Source organism: Xenopus laevis, chromosome 5S (assembly GCF_017654675.1).
Source record: "Xenopus laevis strain J_2021 chromosome 5S, Xenopus_laevis_v10.1, whole genome shotgun sequence".
Taxonomy (NCBI): domain Eukaryota; kingdom Metazoa; phylum Chordata; class Amphibia; order Anura; family Pipidae; genus Xenopus; species Xenopus laevis.
In genome coordinates this window covers 18,493,733-18,518,487 of record NC_054380.1, presented here as the reverse complement: position 1 = coordinate 18,518,487, position 24,755 = coordinate 18,493,733, and the positions used below count along the sequence as shown (strand labels likewise).

At 39.3% G+C, this 24,755-nt stretch overlaps 1 protein-coding gene across 1 annotated transcript in view; it reads left to right on the top strand.

The window, feature by feature from the left end:
- LOC108717389 (potassium voltage-gated channel subfamily H member 1) overlaps positions 1 to 24,755 on the top strand; it is a 191,269-nt gene that overhangs the window by 41,292 nt on the left and 125,222 nt on the right. The window contains exons 7-8 of the mRNA XM_041564274.1: positions 1,346 to 1,738; positions 18,655 to 19,078. Coding sequence (XP_041420208.1) covers positions 1,346 to 1,738; positions 18,655 to 19,078 — 817 coding nt within the window. The remainder of the gene's footprint in view (positions 1 to 1,345; positions 1,739 to 18,654; positions 19,079 to 24,755) is intronic.

The following is a 24,755-nucleotide window of genomic DNA, read 5'->3' as shown; positions in this document are numbered from 1 at the left end:
CAAGCTGCTATGTAGCCATAGGGGCAGCCATTCAAGCACAGGATACACAATAGATAACAGATAAGTACTACTATAGTTTATATAAACAAGCTGCTGTGTAGCCATGGGGCAGCCATTCAAGCACAGGATACACAGTAGATAACAGATAAGTACTACTATAGTTTATATAAACAAGCTGCTGTGTAGCCATGGGGGCAGCCATTGAAGCACAGGAAACACAGTAGATAACAGATAAATACTACTATAATTTATATAAACAAGCTGCTTTGTAGCCATGGGGGCAGCCATTCAAGGACAAGATACACAGTAGATAACAGATAAGTACTACTATAGTTTATATAAACAAGCTGCTGTGTAGCCATGGGGGCAGCCATTCAAGCACAGGATACACAGTAGATAACAGATAAGTACTACTATAGTTTATATAAACAAGCTGCTGTGTAGCCATGGGGGCAGCCATTCTAGCACAGGATACACAGTAGATAACAGATAAGTTCTAAAGAATCGCATTTATACTACAGAGCTTATTTGTTATCTGCTGTGTATCCTGTGCTTGAATGGCTGCCCCCATCGATACACAGCAGCTTGTTTATATAAACTATGGTAGTACTTATCTGTTATCTACTGTGTATGCCTTTTCTCCCTTTTCAGCTTTTAATGGCTGCCCTCGTGGTTGCACAGTAGCATGTTTATATAAACTGTAGTAGTCTTTCTGAAACAAAAACACCAGTGCAAGGTACCAGTACATTATATTTTCATTACTTTAAGGCACTTTTTGGTGTTACTGTTCTTTTAAAGGCTCTTAGTAAAGAGTCTTCAAAAAGTTATGAATGAAAGATTAAACCACAAAAGCCAAAAAATGTATTTATTGTATTTTACATATTTCTCTTGTTTTTTTGTATACTGTAAAATGTTCAACTTATTCATTAATAGACCCCATTTTACTAATGAATTATTTTAAGCCTATGTACCGTACATTAAAACAATATTAGACATCACCTTGAGGTTGTTGATGATTAGTAATAATCAGTGCTTATTCATTTGAGTCACATTATTCACTGAACCGTATGTATTGTAGGAAAAGAATAAACCCCATGTATCAGAAGACAACTCAACCTGTGGCCTTATGCTTTTTTTATAGTCTCTCAACTCCTTGGTGATCTCTTATATTTTTATAGTTTGTACAACATATATAGTATTACCTATTTCATGTACATCAGCTTGAATATTATTTTATATACATGTAATAATAATGTATCAAGTATAATTTACACATTAGAAGATAAGCATGCTGATTGATTATTGTTTAGTTCATACTAATAAGGTTTTTCAAACATCTCTTCAGGTGCTACAGCTCGGTTCCGAAATTCTTCCGCAATACAAGCAGGAGGCTCCCAAGACCCCACCACATATCATTTTGCATTATTGTGTTTTTAAGACCACCTGGGATTGGGTCATATTAATTTTAACTTTCTACACTGCTATTTTAGTTCCTTACAACGTCTCCTTCAAGACTAAGCAGAATAATATTGCATGGCTTGTCGTGGATAGTATTGTGGACGTTATTTTTTTGGTAGACATTGTCCTCAATTTCCATACAACATTTGTTGGACCTGCGGGTGAGGTGATATCCGACCCAAAGTTAATACGTATGAACTATTTGAAGACTTGGTTTGTGATTGATCTGCTGTCCTGTTTACCATATGATGTCATCAATGCTTTTGAAAATGTGGATGAGGTTAGTGATATTTTCATTTCTTTCTTTCATTCTTCATGCCTGAAGAAGAGACCTCAGCAGTTCCAAAAGCTTGAATTTTCTGATATTCTTGGTGCATGTGTATGGAGGTCCGCTAATCCCAATTGATATCCATATACTATAGATATCAATCCGTTTTGGGATGTGCCGAAGCACCAAGTTGGTCAGTGCATGGTGCAACAGCAGAGGCTTCACTTCCTTCTGTTCCGATCATTCTGTTTGCCCCATTGATTAGAACAATAGAAACGCAACTATCATGTATGGCCCTTATGCTTTGAATTCATTTGGCTCATAGGTCACTTGGTAGAACTGGTCAAAAGGTCTTTGTATTTCCACTTTAAGGGGCCGATTCACAAAGGGTCAAATATTGAGGGTTAATTAACCCTCGATATTCGACTGGGAATTAAAATCCTTCAACTTCGAATATCGAAGTCGAAGGATTTTAGCGCAAATAGAGCGATCAAAGATCAAAGGATTATTCCTTCGATCGAACGATAAAATCCTTCGAATCGAACGATTCGAAGGATTTTAAACTAATGATCTAAGGAATAACCTTCGATCAAAAAAAGTTAGCCAAGCCTATGGGGACCTTCCCCATAGGCTAACATTGAGTTCGGTAGCTTTTAGATGGCGAACTAGGGGGTCGAGGTTTTTTCTTAAAGAGACAGTACTTCGACTATCGAATGGTCGAACGATTTTTAGTTCGAATAGTTCGATTCGAAGTCGTAGTCGAAGGTCGTAGTAGCCCATTCGATGGTCGAAGTAGCCCAAAAAACACTTCGAAATTCAAAGTTTTTTTACTTTGAATCCTTCACTCGAAGTTAGTGAATCAGCCCCCAAATCTATAAAAGGTATCACTTACTGTACATTTTCCTATTTTGATAACCATTGTACAACAATATGGTACTTTATGTGTGTAAGAGATGTACAACGTGTGACCCTCAAACTGTTAGTGAACTACAGCATCTAGCATCCCATGTTAATTGGGGCGGAAATTTTCAAGAAAAGCATATCCTTCTCTGGTCCCAGCAGCAGTTGTTCAATAACATTTGGGGGGGGGGGGTCTACAAGATGAACATCCCTCAGATAAGGGTCACTACTAGCTTTAATGCCTCTTCTTCTCTAACTGAGATCCTTCTGCTGTCTTACCAGTTTATTTTTGATTTCTGTATGGAAGTGAAATATTTGTGTCACTAATCTCTGAACACTTCACATCACAGGCAGCTTAGAACTTATTTCTAGGTCGTCATCTTCAAAGTCTCTTTTGAAAATCATAGAGCCAAGACTGGCATAAAAAAAATCATTCAGATCAAGGAATGCAAGTGTCCTCACAACAATGGAGTTGTTAGAAAGACGTTAAAGCCATAAAATTCTGATGTGCAGAATTCATAAAAATTCTCAGCTTCTACTGGTTGATGATAGGTCTTTAACCTGTTACTGGAAGGCAAAACAAACAATTAAGTAATCTTAGCTGCAGTGATGGTTGCTAGTGATCATTCAACCCTCCTCAGAACTTTTCTTTTTACATAAACCCTCATATCCATTCAAGTAAAGAAATAGATTTTTACAGCAAAAGGCTAACCTTTGGGTCAGAATGTTGAGTTAAGCAAGTTTCGAGGAAATTGACTGTACAGTGTGCTACTCAGAACTCAATTGGTAGCCCATTATGAGAAATCTGATGTTCTGATCACACAATAGGGTTCATATAGACAGAGGCCATGTTATGTCCAGATGGAGTGAAAAAGAGTAAGAAAAAAATGCTGTGAAGACTGTGTAAAACATTTATTATGGCAGGGTTTTTGAGGTAGAGAACCCATCAAAGGTAGTATTATTCTTCACCTGAAACAATGATCTATTTGCACTGTCCATAGCTTAATAAATGGATTACATGCCATTTGTTGTGTGTTGAGCTGAGAATCAATGTACCAGAGCACCAGATATACAGATAATAAAGAATATAATACCGCCTATTCTATAGTGTTTAGTTGGCAGAGCCAGACCACTTAGCATGGGTGGCAATCAGTTCTCCTCACCCACTACATTGCAGGTACAGGAATCCACGAGTTGTAGCACTTGGGGTACATTAGTGGAGTGTGGATGCAGTAGTACTGTATTATTGGAGGAGTGGAGCGGTAGAGTGTGTGGATGCAGTAGTACTGTATTATTGGAGTAGTGGAGAGGTAGGGGATTGTGGATGCAGTAGTACTGAAGATATTTGTCAGGAATTCCCAGAGCCTATATGTGAGCAGATGGTTAATAGTCAAGACTGGCTGTCCAGGTGCAATCAAAAGTAGCCGAGGAAAAAATAGAAGAATATAGCCAAGGTCCGTAAACAGGCAGAAGTTAAGATGGGCATCGTTCAATCTGAGTCGGTAGGCAAGCAGAGTTCGCGAATCACAGGAGCTAAGTTTTATAACCAAGCACAGAACCAATTCCTGAGCGTCATTTTAAGGAGGGCGTTTTGGCACCAAGCTTAGTGACACTCGCATCCATTTCAGCACGTGTTTACGTTGAGGCACGTCTTGTTGTGTACGTCTGTATTCTCGCATAAGAACACGTAGGCACCTTACAATATTTTATCATAGTTGATGGATTTGGGCTATAAAACAGCTATAAACTGCAATAAGCATTTTCTGTAATTGCACCATAGGAAGGTGCTTCTGCTGCCTACCCGTGCTGCAGCCCTGTTGGCTTGGAGTGATGTTTCTCAGACTCACTCATCAAACAGACAGCAGCTACTTGATTATCCAAACATTTGTACTTTCAATGACATACTAAAGGGAAAGCAAATTTCCTCTTATTAGGTATAACTAAGGATATCATGTTCAAATACTCACTTGAAATAATGTGCTCCAAACCTCTTGAAAACAGAAGGGCTTCTGAAATAAATCAGCTGTCTTCTTTGATGGGTCTATGTTCTGTTGCTGATAAGCAGGTATTTGCTTTATCTTGCACTCCAGCAAGTTGCACCGTCTGCATCTGGTTGAATAAGCTGTACTGCCGGGTAGGGATGTAATGGCTTCACGTCCACTGGTTTCAAATATGCAGCTTTCACTCACCGACTAATTCATATTCAGATTGATTAGCCTAGGGAGAGAGGCAGAAGGGAATATTGCATTAAGAATCATATTCAAGGGATCGTGCTCAGCTTACAGAACTTGCAAGAGTGTTAGAAGATGATCAACTTGGGTTTTTATGACTGTGCCTTGCAATCCACGTGGGCGGCTGTTAGAGAAAGGCAAGAAGTGCTCTACTTCTACCCTGAGAACACCAATTAAGTGGATTCCTATTGTGGGGGTTCACTCGTTTGTAGGCTGCAAATGAGGCGACTTCACACACCAGGATCTGTTTAAGGGCTTCCTGCCCGCATTTATTTTCCAGCGGCTGCAGAAATTTACCGAAGAAACAGCAGTTCAACAGAAATATCCAGCCTCCTGGCTAACACAAAATAAATGTTTTTCTTTCTCTCCTGAAGCTGAGCACTCCAGCACTATGTCTCACACACATTCAGCACTGCTGCTCAGCATCAGGTGTACTAAATAGGCCTAGGGCCTCTTGAAAAACAGATTTGGGAATCCGCCCCACCCTACTCTTACGGGTTCCCAGTAAGACCAGTCCCGGATCATCAATTACAAAAACCTTGCAGAGAGACATAGTGTTTCTCTGCTAACAGCACTACTGGTCTCACCTCAGTAACAATATCTGAGAATCCGTGGTCCAACATACATTCCAACAATCACTTTTCCCCAGGAAACTGGGGACCTTTTTGTCACCATACCACACTAGTCACAACCAGAGCATCCACCCCATGCGAATCAAATGAAGTTGTGCTGAAAATCTTTGTGCTGGGATTTTGTCATTTCCAACGCAAAATTACATCAGCGTAGGATTCTTTAAATGCAAGTACACTGAGTCTATTGATGTAGACCACATGGAACCTGTGGAGATGGTGGTGACTCCAGGGTTTCCCCAGTGCTATTTGGGCAGACAGTGTAAAATTCACAAAAGGGGATGGGGTGGATGAAGCTGCAACTATTTTGAACTTTAAAGAGATACTGTAATGGGAACACATTTTTTTCAAAATGAATCAGTTAATAGTGCTACTCCAGCAGAATTCTGCACTGAAATCCATTTCTCAAAAGAGCAAACAGATTTTTTTTATATTTCATTTTGAAACCTGACATGGGGCTAAACATATTGTCAGTTTTCCAGCTGCCCCCAGTAATGTGACATGTGCTCTGATAAACTTCAGTCACTCTGCTGTACTGTACTGCTGTACTGCAAGTTGGAGTGATAGCATCCCCATCCTACCCCCCCCCCCCCCAGCAACCTAAAAACAGAACAATGGGAATGAACCAGATAGCAGCTCCTTGACACAAGATAACAACTGCCTGGTAGATCTAAGAACAGCGCTCAATAGTATAATGCAGGTTCCACGGAGTCACATTCAGTTACATTGAGTAGGAGAAACAGTCTGCCAGAAAGCAGTTTTATCCTAAAGTGCTGGCGATTTCTGAAAGCACATGACCAGGCAAAAGGACCTCAGATGGCACCAATATTACAACTAAAAAAAAATACATTCTGGTTCAGGAATGAAATTTTATATTGTAGAGTGAACTATCTGCAGTGTAAACATTGTAATTTAGAAATACAAAATACATCATAAAAATCATGTCAGAATCCCTTTTAAGGAGCGAACGCCTTTTGACTGATTTTTTTCTCAAAGCGCATCTGCTATTTTGCCAACAATCAAAGCTGGTGAACTCTTATGAAAACAGATATCAACATTTTGGGCCTACACAAGGTCCCTTGTCAAGCCTTGACAAAGGGCCCTGCATAGTTTCAAAAACAAGAATAACAATGAATGCTTTGTTTGGCTTCATGGGCCATGAAATAGAGATCATTAACTTATAGGGTTTCGGATCAGCCAGGCACAAGGATTCGGCCGAGTCCTGGTGAAAAAATGCGAAATCCCGAACCGAATGCTGGATTCGGTGCATCCCTATTAACTTAATAATACCAAAAATTCACTCAGACAACACTAACTTACTAAAATGCAAAGTTGCGTCCAGGTCCCCGAACGATGGCAAATTTTCGCTAGTCTAACTTTGGCAATCAAAGCGAAGATGCGCTGGTGTTCAATTATGCCTAGCGAAACACACGGCAGGAAATTATAAAGTTGAATGGACGTATATTTTGCAGCAAATACATTACATTACACACGTCCAGGGAACCTTAAAGAAAATAAAGTTGTTATAATGCCCTGCACATGAGCCCACTGTATAGTTTGTGTTCCATATGTTAGAAAATGTATGGGGGAACCCGGTTACCCAACTTTTGCAGGCTATCACTCTGAAAAAAGAAAAAGACGCCAGCGTTTTTTGGGACTTAGAAACTTTTTCCACTAAAAATATGATGTAGATAGCAGAAGATTGAGGAAGATCTATACACTCCAATGCACTTCGCCTGGTCTGAGCTGGCGAAGGCAAGTCTGGTGAAAGGGGTAACGTTCAGTAAAATCTGCATCTTAGTGAATTTGCGGAGTAACCTCAACTCACCAGAGCGCAAATTAGCGCTAGCTTCTGTCTCTTTCCCTAGCAAAGTTATGCCTGCTCCTGTTAGTAAATCGGTGAAGTGCCTGAAAGCGGTAACGCTGACGAATTGTCGCCAGTGTTAGTCACTTCGCCCTTTAGTAAATCTGCCCTATAGTATATTAGCCTTGCACACAAAACTTCTCAATCCCCCTTACTTAATCTTTCCAAACCTTAACTGATTATTACCTGGAGTTAGAAAGCACCATATTCCCCTATAAGAACCAAAAAAACCAATCTGTGTAGTTGTACTCTCATCAGCTTGAACAGATCTATTTATCAAATCAACTTAAATGGCCACACTGGCTACTTCAGTGACATGTTCTTTCCGTCCTTGGTCCAGTCAACTTCCTTCCCTTTGTGGCTTCAGAAAAAACAGATGTAAAGGCATGAATCTAGTTTTTTTTAAAAAAAAAATTGCTTCAAAATGTGGGGCAACATTGCTAGGAAATTGTAAGTTATATAAGCCTCATGATCTCAACAATGCCTGACTCCATAGGAAGCACTTCAAAATTCTATTTAATGTATTCAGCACTTTTAACCTCCAATGCGTGTAGATTGAAAAATGTCTGTGAGTGTCTGACTGCACACATTATCATATTCAGTTTGCCTGATCATTGTTGCATGGGATTACTAGGCAGTTGAACTGTAAGATACATGGATAAATTATGCAATAGGTTGAATTTGAAGGCAGTTGGGGCTCATTTATCAACACTGGGCAAATTTGCCCATGGGCAGTTACCTATAGCAACCAATCAGTGCTTAGCTTTTTAAAGCCAGCTGTAAGTAGAAGAATGAATGCAGCAATTTGATTGGTTGCCATGGGTTACTGCCCATGGGCAAATTTGCCCAGTGTTGATAAATAACCCCCAGTGTGTCTTGAACTGCACTGATGGGGTGGTGGTGAAGCTCATGCTTATTAGTTGCTTTAAGAGCTACATGGCTTGTGAGCCCAAGGCTACCCTTACTGGGTCGCACATGTGACCTGTACAATATATATGTTTTTGAAAAGAACGTCCAACCAGGGGCATTCCTGATTGATGGTTTTCGATGACCTTGCTCTACAGAAGGCCATTTCTCATCATTCAGCCTCAGTGACTGCCCTAAGGTTTTTTTACCTTCTGAAAATCACCCATTATGGCATTATCCTTAAAATTATTTAGCACAATAAGACCCATGGGAGCCCAGTGCTAAGAAATCGTCAGAACCCGCAAGCTAAAACCCCGTTGGGCACATAGCCAACCACACTTTTATTTGTAATTCTCTATAGTGTTTTCTTTTATAGGTCCCATAAAAATGCTATAGTGCTGAGGTCTCCTAATCTCATTTTCCTGTTACTTTATTTTGCTTATGATTTATCTACTTTACTGGAGAACTTTGGCTTGAAATTCTAGGTTGCCATGGTGACCCGGAATATGCTCTTTGCTCTTAACCCTCATCACAAAGAAAATTTCTCTGGATTAATTTACAAAGATCCACATCAGCAGTTTGCAGACACCATTAACTATAGATTTTGAAGCTGGGGGATGGCATGGGTAAATAGGCAAATAAAAGGTCACTAGGTGCTGTCTGGTGATTACCCTAATCAGCCCAAGAAAAAACAATTGACTGGGTTTTCTTTTTTCATGGATGTTAGGTTTCTTCACCTCTGGTAACAAAGGTCTTCTGATTTCCTGGCTTATTGTAGCCCTTCTTAGGGTAAGATCACACTGGGAGATTCGGGGAGATTTAGTCGCCCCGCGACTAATCTTCTCTTATTTGGGGTGACTAATCACCCTGAACTGTTTTCCCCTGTCTTTTGCCTGCTAGAATGATAAATCGCCTGCGGCATGGCACTCGCGGCGCTTCATTTTCCGAAGTTTCGCTGTGAGGCAACTTTGGGCAGGCGACTAAATCTCCCCAAATCTCCCAGTGTGACCTTACCCTAACTGTTTCCTTCACAATATATTATTTTGTCTATTGTATTAACAACACTATACATAATTTGTGGTATAATCCTTTATAGAGCAAACTAAACCTGAGAGCGTATACTGTAAGACTTTTGTGCAGATCTACAGTAGCCTGCAACTATTATTATCGTAGCCAACACTTGATGGCTTTCCTAGGGGCCTGTAATTGCTAAGCCGATGGCTCTTATTATTATTAATTTCGGCAATTTTTAAAGTGAATCTGACATGTCTAAGTCAATATACTCATTTTAAAATTAACTTGTTCTTGTTGCCATTCTTGATATCATCAACAACATGGTTCTATTGTAGACCCCTGCAATATTTAATCACATGTGTTTTGGAAGTAGTAGTTCCCTAAAGCCCAATTGATACCAGAGCTAGGAATATTTAGCATCACTTATCTAGTACAGGTATGGGACCTGCTGTCCAAAATGCTCTGGACCTGGGGCTTTTTAGATAAAGGATCCTGTGCCTGAAGAATCATGTGAAGACATAATTATGACTCCGAGAAGCAGATGCATTGGGTCTTCCAAGAAGCCTAGAAGCCTCCCTGCTGTCAGATTTATAAATATGTACAAATAAGAAGGAAAAAAAGAGAAGAATAACCTACTGTTTACTTTTCCCTGTGCCCTTATATGTCCTGACACGCGTATGAAGGTGATTTGCTGACCGATATGAACAATGATTAACCTCAAGTTAGATATTCCTATTTCCAACAACTATGTGCCATTTCTGGCAATGTTTCCATCCAAACTACTCCACATATCTCACATGGCCTTTGTTTATCAAACATGTTCCCCTTTATTATACCCTTAGCAGTATTTACATTAACCCACCAGTGGATCATTATAGGACCGTGTGTCAATTGCCTCGAAGATAAAAACTAATCAGCAGGGCATTTATAGGAGGAGACGTGTGGTGTACAGAACTAATCGACTGGAAGAACTGAGTTCTGGGGCTAAGAGTTGCACATAGATTAGGAGGCTTTTGTTCAGTTAATATGTGCTGTTATCTGGGGACATTACATTGACACAGAATAGCCATATGTTGCCTTGCACAATTAGAAGATAAAAGAGTGTGGAAAAAACATATTATTTTATGAACAAGATGAATGTATAATGGGATTTGGTTTTAATACTTGGTCTTAATACGCTTAATTCTTAGAGATAGCTTCTCAATATTACCATAGTAAGCCCCTTTGTATTTGTCTAATGCAGTTGTTCCCAACCAGTGGCCCAGAAGCAACAACCCTGTGGATGTTGATCCCAGTGGCCTCAAAGCAGGTGCTTATTTTGAATTCCTGGTTTGGAGGCAAATTTTTGTTGCATAAAAACCAGGTAAGCTGCGAAAAGGAGCCTCCTCTAGACTGATAGCCCACATAGGGGCTACCAATAGTCAATCACAGCCCATAACTGGCACCCTCAGAAATGATTGGCAAGCTTGTATATTTGAATGTGGCTAATGGGTAACAAAAGATTGGGGACCCCTGGTCTAATGGAAATATCAAGAAAATTATCTTGAGTCCAGGTGTCTCTATCCCCTATGTTTCCTCCTATCTTAGCCTAGACTTGTGGGGTAATTCCTCCACAATACAATGCCCTAAGGGCTTGATGTAGAGCAGCAGTAGTTTCCAAATTGCGAGGCTGGCTTCCCTTGGAGGGCCAAGAACCTTGGCTGAAGGTCTCAAGACTAAAGGCCAGTTAGGGGTAATTTGGGAAGAATATTTGTTGCTGAACATGAACGTCAATTACAGAGAAATTTGCTTATATTCTGCCCTAGATATTCATAATAACAGAAAGGCTGATACATTACATAATCTTTTTATGAGCAAAGGGAGGCCCTGGCCAAAATGCTGGTTCTGAAAGTGGGCCTTAACCTGAAAAAGTCAGGAAGCTGAGAACTGGTCTGGCATCAAAAAGCAGGAATAAATAGCAAAAAAAAAAAACCCCTAGCATTTCTATCCCTGTACCAAGGTTAGCCGACAGTGATGTGCAGGTCAGGAAAACCTCAACCCTCAAACCGTCCCTAACCCGCTAACCACAACACAGAACTGACACTAACCCACAAAATGTTGCCATTGTAGGACCCGCACCTGAACCGTACCCGCATCTTCTCGCTCTATACGCTACTTCTGTGCTCGCCTTTGGTCCCAAGACAGGGGGCAGATTCACTAAAGGGCAAAATGGCAGTCGCTAGTGACAATTTGCCAGAAATCTCATCCACAGGAACATCACCAATTCACTAACAGGTTTAGAGGAAAATTAGCTAGCGAACAAGACTGACGCTAGCGTTCATTCGCACCCTATCGCCAGACAACTTTTTGATCTGACGAACTGTCGTTACTCTGCAAATTCACTAAGATGCAAATTTTACTGAACGTTGTTTAATTCGCCAGCGCAGACCAGGTGAACTGATAAAACGAAGCTAAATCTTCCTCAATCTTATGTCATTAACATCATATCCTGTATGCCGGAAATGCAGTAAAGTTGTAAAAAAACGCTGGCGACCTTTCTTTTTTTAAAGCGTGATTGCCTTCAAAAGACTGAACTATTAAAGATTTATGTGTGAGGAATTTTTTAAAACTAATTTGAGGGACATGCCATATTTGTTTAAGGGTGGGCTCATGTCTAGGGCATTAGAGAATCTCCTCTGTCTTTATTATGGATCATTGGACATGTGTTTGAAAAAGTGGCCACTTCAAGCTTTTGCACCAACATTACTATTAAAGACGTCCATACAACTTTTAGGTACCCGTCCTATTCAAATTAACCTAAGCGCAAGAGTGCTAGCGAAATTTTGCTAGGCAGAAATGAGCACTAGTGAAAATTCACCAGCATTCGCTGCTGAGAAGCAACTTTGCATTTTTGTGAATTAGCATAGTGGCAACGAATTGCATCTGGCAAAGTGGAGAGGAGTGTGGCAAAACGGTGTCTGGTGAAAATTCGCCTTTTGGAAAAAGTCTGACCCACAACCAGCCCTAACCAGCAATGGTTGGCCAAGTTTTTTTACTCAAACCTGCCCAACTGGTGGTCAGGCCACTGGTCACTTTGGGTTTCAGGTCAAACCCCAGATCAGCCGAGTAGGAATATCACCAGGAATAGCACAAAATAACATTTGCAAAAAGGCCCGTATTGCAGTTCTTAAATGAGAATACTAACACCCAGTCGTACCATATGTTTGCTGTCTCAACACTGACCAAATACTGGCAATCCCATTTACCAGGAGTATTAGGACATATTAGGATTATTAAGAACTGGGTTTGTCAATAAAAACAGAGCAAGACAGAGGCACTTAGACAGTTATTTTATATGCAGCTCTGCTCTTAAGGATAAAGAGTGGATATGCTATAAGGCAGGGGTCCCCAACATTTTTTACCCGTGAGCAACATTCAAATGTAAAAAGAGTTGGGGAGCAACACAAACATGAAAAAGTCTCTTGTGGTGCCAAATAAGGGCCATTTGGTAGCCCTATGTGGACTGGGGACCTACAGGATCCTCTGCTTGGCACTATACTTAGTTTTTATGTAATCAACTTCCAAGCCTGGAATTCAAAAATAAGCCCTGCTTTGAGGCCAATGAGAGAAACATCCAAGGGGTTGGTGAGCAACGTTTTGTTCACGAGCTACTGGTTGGGGATCACTGCTATAAGGAAAGGCTTCTCAGTGGAGAAGATTCCTGCATAGGGAATTAACACCTGTGTGCCCGCAAGGCAACAATCCTAGATTGCTGCAGTGTCTGTCATATACTTTGCATACAAACAAATATAGAAAAGACAATTTCCATCTGAGAATTCAGCTGTTAAGGTTTATTTAGCATGCTGGGGCCATTGGCCTTTTTTGTACCCAGAGACTAGTGGGCAAGTAAGGAGTATGCAGCAGAATGCCCAAGCCCCATCCTCATGCCACCCCCTTTCATACCCAGAGCTAATTGCATGAAATGCAATAAAGCATAGATGTGTATTAGCTTCAGAAACCCTGAGAGTGAATGGATTAATCTCTCAAATCCTCAAAAGAGAGTGAAATGCTTGAGCCTTTCTATAATTACTATAATTAATTAAACTCTTGATTAACTGTTCAAAGGAGATTAAATCAGAGGAGATTTACATAATATCCCGACCAAGAGAATGAAGACTAGACCTATTTCTTGGGCAATGTCCGAACAAAATCCGAACAAACTTTTTGCTCTTCCACTGAGTCCATTAGGAGATGTATCATTTGTTGCGATGCTGCGATGTTCTGAGCCGCCAAATGAGGTTCGAATTGAACTGACAGGTGTTGCTGTATGGTAGTTGGCAGAGGCGGTAGTTTCATTCTTTCCAGGATCACCATCCTTCCAATGACACACCTCTGCCAAGCCATTAACTACCACTGGCATCAGCTAAGAAGCGAAAGAATAAAAGTAGCAACGAACATTTTAAATAATATCTCTAATTCACTTTAGTACAAGCCATAGCCGTACTGTTGGTCTCCTTTTGTTTTGGAACTACACGTCCCAGCATCATCAGCTGTACTTGGAATGTAAGCACCAGGAAATTCTGCAGTTGCGTAAATTTAAACAAACTCCTGAGGGTTGTTCTTATTTTGAGATCATGGCTTCCTGTTGATGTAAAAAGTTTGCCCAGGCATTGTAACCCAAAGTAAAATGCATAGCAAGCAACCAGTAGGTATTACTACATGTGGCCAAACAATGTCCAAATTACTACATTGTTGGACTAGCCCATCTGTGGTTGAGGTGGGTTGAAGCTGTGGCGGGGGCTCAGCCTAAAACCCATTTAGAGGAAGATTTGGGCAAAATGGAAATTTGCTCTCCTAGATAGTCCTAAAAGTACAACCTGAAACTAAAATAGGGTAAAATTTAATATGTACCGTTTTTTGTACTAAATGCTTTTGGAGTTATTGTCAAAAGGCTGATCAAACAATTTTTTTAAAATCTATCTGTACCCTTGTTATGAGCTAAGAGGGAGCTTGACCAAATGTTGGACTTCATATGGGAGTTAAACTTGTAAAAAAACATTTCTTTACATTTTCTTTTCATTCTCTCTAACAGCAGTGGGGTTCAATTATGTTGATGACTTAGAAGAAGTATTTTTAAGGGTCTTGGAGGTTAAGGTTCGTGTTTTCCTAATTCCAGCATCCTAGACACCTCACCATTATGCTTAAATATACCCAAACAATGAAAATGTTCTAACATGGCCACACACCATAAGGAAGTAGCTGTGCCCAGAAAAAGTAACTTTCCAACCCAATATCTCCCCAATGGAAAAGGTAGAACAATGCAGTTCTGAATGAACAGCTGGCAGTCCAACATCTCAATGTGAGACTTTTTTGAACAGAGTTATGTATACAGAAGTGGAATGTTCTAGCCAGAGCCTGACAGCAGGATGAGATGGGCAGATGGGGTTAATCACCCACAGTCCAAGGAGAAATAGAGAAGATTAAAGGGAAACTAAAGCTACTTGATCCTGCAATAAGGAAGGAGTTATGCCCCTGAAGGAGTTATGCCCCTGAAGGAGTTATGCCCCTGAAGGAGTTATGCCCCTGAAGAAGCCATTGTTTCAGTGAAACGCGTAGGGTGGCATACTGTAGGTGGACAGTGGTGTGAATAGCTCCCACTCAGTTCCTACGTAGATAGACAGGATCAGCACAGAGGGACAAATATGCCACTATCTGAACTGGTTTGCTTGAGTTAAGGGACAGATGAACGCTAGTCCAATGTTATTTTTGTGTTTTCTGTTGGTAATTTGTAGAGTTTGTATAAACCTGCAGATTAGTGGTATATAGATTAAGTTTGGGCTCATATCCTAGATGAAATAGTACTATCATTATCATCTGTGCCCTTTTATAGACATAGTGACATAGATACTGTACATAGTTAGATCGGGTTGTAAAAAGATCGAAGTCCATCAAGTTCAACCCCTCCAAATGAAACCCAGCATCCATACACACACCCCTCCATACCTTCACATAAATTATTTATACCCGTATTTACACTATATTCACATATTTTAGCTATAGATTTTAGTATCACAATAGCCTTTGATATTCTGCTTGTCCAAGAAATCATTGCAGCCACTCTTAAAGGCATTAACAGAATCAGCATCACAACATCACCCGGCAGTGCATTCCACAACCTCACTGTCCTGACTGTGAAGAACCCCCTACGTTGCTGGAAATGAAAGTTCTTTTCTTCTAGTCTGAATGGGTGGCCTCTGGTGCGGTGATCCACTTTATGGGTAAAAAGGTCCCCTGCTATTTGTCTATAATGTCCTCTTATGTACTTGTAAAGTGTAATCATGTCCCTAAGGCATCTTTTTTCCAAAGAAAACAACCCCAACCTAGACAGTCTACCCTAATAATTGAAGTCTTCCATCCCTCTAACCAGTTTAGTTGCACTAAGTCTCTGCTCTCTCTCTCCAGCTCATTTATATCCCTCTTAAGGACTGGAGTCCAAAACTGCACTACATACTCCAGATGAGGCCTTACCAGGGACCTATAAAGAGGCATAATTATGTTTTCATCCCTTGAGTTTATGCCCTTTTTTATGCAAGACAGAACTTTATTTGTTTTAGTGGCCACAGAATGACACTGTTCAGAATTAGACAACTTGTTATCTACAAAGACCCCTAGATCCTTCTCATTTAAGGAAACTCCCAACACATTGCCATTTAGTGTATAACTTGCATTTATATTATTTCTGCCAAAGTGCAGAACTTTGCATTTATCAATAGTGATGGGCGATTTTGTCCTGTTTTGCTTCGAGAATTTCCCATGAAAGAAACTCAAAAATTTATCGCAAGTTTGCACCTGCCGAATTTATTTGCCCATCACTATTTATCAACATTGAGGGGCAGATTTATCAAGGGTCAAATTTCGAAGTGGAAAAAACTTTGAAATCCAACCATCGAATTGCATACTTGGTTATTCGAAGTAGAATTCGAAGGATTTTTAACATCCTACGTTTGTACTTCGAATCAAACGATTTAATTGTACGATCGTACGATTATACTTCGACTTCTAAAAACTTAGCCAAATGTTGGCTATATGTTCTAGGAGGTCCCCATAGGCTAACATAGCAATTCGGCAGGTTTAAGGTGGGGAAGTGTCAAAGTTTTTTAAAGGAACAGTAACACCAAAAAATTTAAGTGTTTTAAAGTAATGAAAATATCATGTAGTGTTGCCCTGCACTGGTAAAATTGATGTGTTTGCTAAAGAAACACTGCTATAGTTCATATAAACAAGCTGCAAAATGGCTATATAGCACAGGTTAACTAATGGATAACAGATAACACCATTAGACAGACAGAGCGTATTTGCTATCTGCTGTGTAACCTGAGCCTTTTCTCCTTTGAATGGCTGCCCCCATGGCTACACAGCAGCTTATTTATATAAACAATAGTAGAGTTTCTGAAGCAAACACATCAGTTTTACCAGTGCAGGGCAACACTGTGTTATATTTTTATTACCTTAAAACACTTTTATTTTTTGAGGTTACTGTTCCTTTAAAGAGACAGTACTTCGATTATCGAATAGTCAAAGTATTTTCACTTTGAATCGAAGTCGAATTTAGGCCTATTCGATGGTCGACGTACCCAAAAAATAGTTCGAAATTCGAAGTTTTTAACTTCGAATATTCACTTCTAATTCACTTTGACCCTTGATAAATCTGCCCCGTAATCTCATTTTCCAGTTTGCTGGAAACGTGAAGTGGGTTGGTCTGACATCAAAGATATTCAGCCTTTGATGGGCCTCTTGTGTGTGATGGTTTCCAACAAAGTGATATACAGACAAACAATTAATTTCAATCTTTTAAATGGATTTATTACAGTTATTTTTCACAAGTATTTTAATGCAGGGACCACCTATAAAGGTGGGCTGCAGAACACCAATAGATCTTAATTTCATTAAAAAAAAATACAAATTATTTTCAACATGACATTTACTTTGATTTAAAACATGTCCTGATACACATGAGGTTGCAGAGAATGGAATTAAAGTTTGATAGTTTGTTTGACTCATTATTGTTTGAACTTGGACTGGATTATTCTTAATATTACAGTCATTGGAGAGGAATTTTGCATCTGATGGTAGAAATTAAAAGTAATATTGTTGCAGGCTCCATCATCCCCAACTTCAGTCAGGTGATCCCCCTGGTGTCCAATAAAAATAGCAAATATTTGAGAGTTTTAACCTTGGAAATCAATGTTGTAGTTTAAATTAGTCCCTGTGAAAAATGTATAATGAAGCAGTAGAATTAGTAATGGATCACATATTAGTGTACAGGTATGGGACCTGTTATCCAGAATTCTCAGGACCTGGGGTTTTCCAGAAAATGGATCTTTCTGTAATTTGGATCTTCACCTTTTAAATTAAAAAATTATGTAAACATTAAATAAACCCAATAGGCTGGTTATACTTCCAATAAGGATTAATTATATCTTAGTTGGGATCAAGTACAAGCTACTGTTTTATTATTACAGAGGAAGGAAATCATTTTTAAAAATTTGGATTATTTGATTATAATATAGTCTATGGGATACCTGGGATGACTTTGATGTAGTTGGACAGCTTGAAAATATGGACATATGTCTGAATATATATATATATATATATATATATATATAGATATATATATATATATATTTAGAGTTCAAGAGGACCCGCACTCCTTGGTTAGTGAACCAAAAATATCTTTATTTTTCAAACTTGTGCATGACCTGGGGATGCACAAGTTTGAAAAATAAAGATATTTTTGGTTCACTAACCAAGGAGTGCGGGTCCTCTTGAACTCTACATAAATACTTTGACACAGCACCCATGTTTATGGAAGACTGGTTCAGAGTGCAAGCGTCTGACTCAGGTTATATACTGTGTATATTAATATGGACGAGGGCTGAGATTTTCCTAAATTTGTCTGCATGCATTTTGTTGTGAAACCACCACCGCCTACCGGTCAAAAATTGTTTAGTGGTGACACAACTCCTTTCGCTAGAAGTTCATAATGTCGTTGCTATTGCCAATGTTTGTTTCTAGTCTAGTAACTTATAGCAACCATTTGCTTAGTTTCATTATTTTAACTGCAGTAGACCAGCTAATTGGTTGCTATAAGTTTCTATGCCTGGACCACCCTGCACCTCTTTTAACATTCTCATTTATGTCCGTACTCAGGCTGATTTTTCTAATTTTGCCGTTCTGTCTTCAGCTATGGCATGAAAAGCAAGTGATTTGGAAAACATTGGCTAGAAGTGTACTAAAAATGTATTATCATATTTCACCAGGCAGCCACTTGCTATTCATCTTTAGTTATATATTTAGTTATTTGTGCTGTTTCTAACTACACTATACTATCATGTGTTGTTGCAGGGCATCAGCAGCCTGTTCAGCTCATTAAAAGTAGTTCGACTTCTTCGGCTTGGACGTGTGGCTCGGAAGTTAGACCATTACATTGAGTATGGAGCAGCGGTGTTGGTCCTATTGGTGTGTGTGTTTGGGTTGGCGGCACATTGGTTGGCCTGCATCTGGTACAGTATTGGAGCTTATGAGGTCATCAATGAGGGCACTATTAGAACTGAAAGCTGGCTCTTTCAGCTGGGATCATCTATTGGAAGTCCTTATCGGTTCAACTTATCTGGTTCTGGAAAATGGGAAGGTGGGCCAAGCAAGGATACTGTTTACATCTCATCGTTGTATTTCACCATGACTAGCCTGACAAGTGTTGGATTTGGAAATATTGCACCGACCACCGACGGTGAGAAGATCTTTGCCGCTGCCATGATGATGATTGGATGTAAGTACAAATAATATTAATTGACTTTATTTAAACTCTTACCCAAGTATTGTAAAGTGAAAAATGTGATGGTGTAACTACGGTTAGGGGACTGCAAATGCACACGGGCCCACACCCCCTTGGGTCCCGCTGAAGCCACGATAAGGCATATCATCGGTGGTAGGTCAGGGAAATTTTTCTACTGTACAAGTCCAGATGGGGAGGGGGCGACAGGTGACCTGGATGCAGGATGTGGCTAGTTACGCCACTTTAAAAATGCAACAAAATTAGAAAGTATTGGCATTGTGTTATTCTAGTAGGTATACTGGAATAGGGCATAACAAGATAACCCCAAGGCTGATAAAGTCAATCACAATGAAAACTACATTGTTCCATTAAGTTTTTTTTACAAATTTGACTGTCAAAAAAATCAAGCAGCATGAATGTTGAAAACACCCTCCTAGGGATTTCTATAGAAGCTGTCCTTTTTTTTTCATTCAAATGCTTAGATTTATTTTAAAATAAAAATAGATTTTTCGAAATGTCAGATTTGAAAGAGTTCGATTTTTTCGCCGTGGTTTTTTTTTGCAGGAAAAACTCAATATCTAATTTTATAAATATACCCCTAGACTCTCCTATGTTATAGTTTATCAGAGGTAGGATAAATTACAGTACATAATGCTGATATAAAGACCCAGTCATTGGCTGCTGCCATCTATACCTTCCCTACTGCTATACATAGGGGAGAGATTGTTTGTAATGAGCCATTTAAAGGATGGAAAATCCATTAGCCCAGGATGTGCTTGCCATGCTACCATATAAGAAAGCAAGATACTAAGTCAGGTATCTAGGGGGCAACTTCACCACTAACACATGGCAATTTTTTTATTTTTGGAACATTATTACAAAATTCATGCTGTGGTTCTAGTTTATGGGGGTTATTTATTAAGTCCAAATGGTAAAAACTCAAATTTTCAGAGATTTATTATACCCCGACACTGCAAAAAGTCAGAATCTTCAACCTGTCGAGGTCCTGTAGAAGTTAATGGCAAATGTCCTGTTGGCAGTTTGAAGATATTATAGTCTGCGCTGGGGTTCGTACGATAATATGAACATTTCTGGCTTTTCCACTGATTTCACGAAAAAAAAATTCAGGCGTCCAATATGAAAATATTTTCCGTGGGATAATCCGAAAAAGTCACGGTTTTTGACAATCCAATTTTTTCATGATTTTTTTAATGATAAATAAGGGTAAATCGTGGATTCTAGTTTGGTCGGATTTTGTTTATTAATTAATCAAAAACATTCGGATTTTAGTAAATAACCCCCTATATGTTAGGGAAACCTTTATGGGCTTTATTTGGGACTGTACTGGGTGGTCTCTTTCTGCACACCCCTTCTCTATGCAGTATAGTTTCCTGTGGTGCACTGTCATGGTATGTGTCTGGGTTGAGTCATGACATCAGTGATAGGTGCCCAACCATTTTCCTATGAGCTCTAAGGGTCATGCTCTTGCACTTCAGCCCACGCAAATAGTAAAATATCCCTTCTATTTTACCATTCCCTTGTATTGTCTAATGGAAATACTAATATATAATAAATAAATAATAATTATGTATACAATTTGTTTTGCATTCTCTATTTTTGTATGAAGGTGCCACTGGTTTAGCTTTAACTTTATTCTTCAATAGAAATGAAAAACTTTGAAGTGAAATGTTATATCTTTTCCCTATCAATTGATTTGCATATTAAATAATCTCAGCCTTGTTCTCAGCTTTTTATTTTTCTCTGTAGAAGAATAAGCAAATAAAGCCACCTTATTTTACATTTAATTCTATGGAAATGTGAGTAAGATATGTGTAGATAATGATATGAATGTGTAAAAATGGAAATGGATGTGGTATAAGGTCCACTGTGATTTTACGAAGTCCAACAAGAGGAAGTCCAATGCATTGTGAAAACTGTTATTTTAATTATGCAAAGAAAAACAGTGACAAGAGAAATATCACTGGCACAATAATAAGTGGCGTGTAATAATTTTAACTTTTAAAATAATTTTAAAATTACAATATATTCTATACCAATTTAAATAGAGCGACTACATAAATAAGGCTAATTTTTCAGGTTAGTGGTTTTTTTTAAAATTTTATAAAGTAATTATTTTTTTTAGTATTGTGTGATTATTATTTAAAATATAATTGTAATTGATGCCATGGCTTATAAAGATAACTGGGAGAAAATAGAACATTTGTGTTTCTTGTTCAGGGAGGAAACTTACAGAATAATAACTTGCTGATTGACTAAATGCTTCAGGAACTGGGTTCCATTATCACAGCTTTATTTTGAAAGAATTGTTACTAGATTGTTACTAAAGGACTCAGATCATCTAAATTCCCAGAACTCCTTTGTGTATTGGCCCTGTGTAATTATTGGATTCAAAAAGAGTAATGAGAAGACGAGAGACAGACAATACAACTAATTGCTGGCTATTTTTTTTGATGGCATTCAATATGTTTATACTCGGATTCATATGTTGTTGTCTCTAAAGATCAATATATTTGGGCCTTTTGATTGGATGGTTTTAGTTGTTTTTCTATGGTGCTTGATGGTTATAAAAGTATATCATAATCTGTTTGGTGCAACACAATGTCTAACTAAGATGGTTGTCTGTTGCCTGCTTGGGGCCTGCAGTAATTCAACCAAACATAGTGAAAGCTTCTTACCAATCCGCTCCAAATGCTAAGCTGGCAAGCTCTTTTGCTGCTATGCAATTTCAAAAAACGGTCCGCACACACCAATGTTGCAGTCGGGGATTGTGCCCCTTTTATTAATGCCACCAACAATCAACGTTTCGGGGGGAACACAGCCTCCCTTCTTCAACATTGGTGTGTGCGGACCGTTTTTTGAAATTGCATAGCAGTAAGGAGACCGGGCTTGGTCAACGGAGGACCAGCACCACCACGCAGAAAAGTGGAAGGAGGTGTGCGGTTATAAAATATTTTAAAGCTCTTTTGCTGACCATATGGCAGTGCTGAAGGTTGACAAGACCTAGTGAATAGTGATATCATTATGTACAGTGTAGGATCTCGGGCAGATTAACTAAAGGGCAAAGTGGCTAATGCTTGAGACTTTTCTCCAGAAATCACATCCGCATGGACATTGCCAAAACAGGCGCAGGCGACCATTCGCTAGCGAAAGAGACCATCACTAGCGTTCGTTCGCACTTTATCAGCAGGCGACTTTCCGCTCAGGCGAATGGTCATTGCTCCGCAAATTCAGTAAAGTGCGGATTTTACTGAATGTTACCTCTTTCGCAGTGGCGATCCTAGAGGGGGGCGGGCCCTAGTGCGTGACGCGAGGCCGGGCCCCACCCCCCTCTCTTCGGCCGCATATGCCGGCATTCTCAGTGGCGAACGGACTGCCGGGGCGCCTGAGGGGGTGCGGGCCCTGGCCCGCTCGCACCCCCTGCTCCCCCGGTAGTTCCGCCACTGCTCTTTCGCCAGAGTTGACTTTGCCACCTCAGATCAGGCAAACTGCTAAAAAGAAGCTAGATCTTCCTCAATCTTATGTCACTTACATCATATCCTGTCTGCCGAAAATGCATTAAAGTTGAAAAAACACTGGCAACTTTTCCTTTTTTTAAGCGAGATTGCCTGCAAAAGTCCTGACTTAAACTTTTTTGGGCTAACATTTTTCCCCAGACATTTGAGGGCTCATGTCTAGGGCATTGTATGATCTCTTTTGTCTTTATTAAGGTTCCTTGGACATTTGTAATAAAAAGTGGGCACTTCAAGCATTTGCACCAACATCTCTAATAAAGACGTCCATACAACTTTTATGTACCCGCCCTATTCAAATGGACCTAAGCGTAAGATCACTAGCGTCTTTTCACTAGGCATAAATGAACGCTAGTGAATCTTCGCTATGAAATGCTCGCACTTAGAAGTAACTCTAGAGAAAAGTCGCCAGCGTTCAGTGCCCAGAATGCAACTTCGTGTTTTAGTGAATTAGCGTAGTGGTAACAAATTTTCGCCTGGCGAAGTGTGCGAAACAATCACTGGCAACAATTCGCCCTTTAGTAAATCTGCCCCTAGTTGAGTTAAAATGTGACATTTCTGATATACACATAGCTGCTGGCACAATCTTCTTGCTCTACATTCTTTCTTCTCCATCTCACTATATCTAGCTACTGTATATCAGTAAGAGCGATGATGTGATGTCACTTGCAAAAGGTGGCCATACAACCTAACAAGAGGATCTAGGTCTGATTTGACATCCACAAATAGGGCCAAATTGGGATGATCTGATCAGGTTGAACATTGATTCATGCACCAGGGTCTACAGAGGTCCACCAGAAGAGGACTGTATCAACAAACTGATGCAGTCCTTAGTTGATGAAATTTCCAGCCAGTCTTATTTATACAGTATCTGCCTGATTTTCATCCAGATATTGGTTTGGTCTGTAATGGGCCCTATACATTAGCCAATAAGCTTCTAACTTTGGTGGGAACCAAGTTGGTAACTTTTATTGATCCCTATATTAATTTTAGTCTTCTAAAACAGATGAAATGGAAAGAAACACCAGGAAATGCAAATAATTACCATTTTACGGTCTAAAGTCCTTTCTTATTATGCTTAAAAAGTAAGGAGGTGCACAATGTTTGCTAACAAAAATAGGAACAAAGGCACATAAGGCTTCTGCACAAGAACTCCAATTCCTCTTTATTGCAGTAAGATCCCAGTACCTCCCAGGGAATACAAATAATTGCATAATATCTGTACAGGTCATGAGTATGTAAAATAACAATAAGCCAGGTGGGTTTTTACATGCGAAGGACTAAAATAGCCAACATATCAATATAAATAAATAGTGGCTAATATCATTTATGATTTTATATAGACCAGAATTTAAGAGTTTGATTAAAAGAAAATGAAAAATATAATTGATAGATATGCTTGTTTACTCTACTTAAAAAGAGCTGTGTAAATGGCCAAATTATTGAGCTTTGTACAAGAAAACACCATGAAATTTAAGGTTTTGAAAGTAATGTTGTTTATTAATGATTTCAAACCCCCTCTCTGTATTTGATAAGGACAGAACAGCTGCTAGAGATAACAGTGGGCTACAGTATACATGAGAACAGAGTGTATAATATAATTTGCTTTATAAAGTGTTCATTATACAGTATTTACAGTATGACCTCTACTGGAGCTATTCTACTTAGAAAGAGTTTAAATTTTTTACAAATATTTTTCCAGAAATGATGAATGCTGAAAAGGTGCCGTGACAATTTCCTCTTATGAACCAAGCAACATGCAGGGAATCATGCCCATATGGGGAGTGAGTGGGAACAGGTCTAGTGCGTAGTTGGCAACTAAGCTGTGCGGTTCAGATGTTCAACTCAAAGAAAATGAGTCTTTAAGCAGATTACCTTATTTACTCTACATGGCTCCTATACATAATGTGCTTGATCAATGCCCATCTCAGCTAGTCATGCTGCTTTAAATACCAAAAAAGTATTTATTTTTGTGAAAGGGTACAAATAAATGTTCCGGCTCTTTTCAGTTTGATTATTTCATTCCATATTTGCCCACATGCTCTTCTGCTCAGAGACATTTAACTTAAGTGGAGGCTTCTACGAACCTGAATGGCAGTTCCTGCTCATATTCCATCAGATTCTTGGAGCAGGATCTTTAC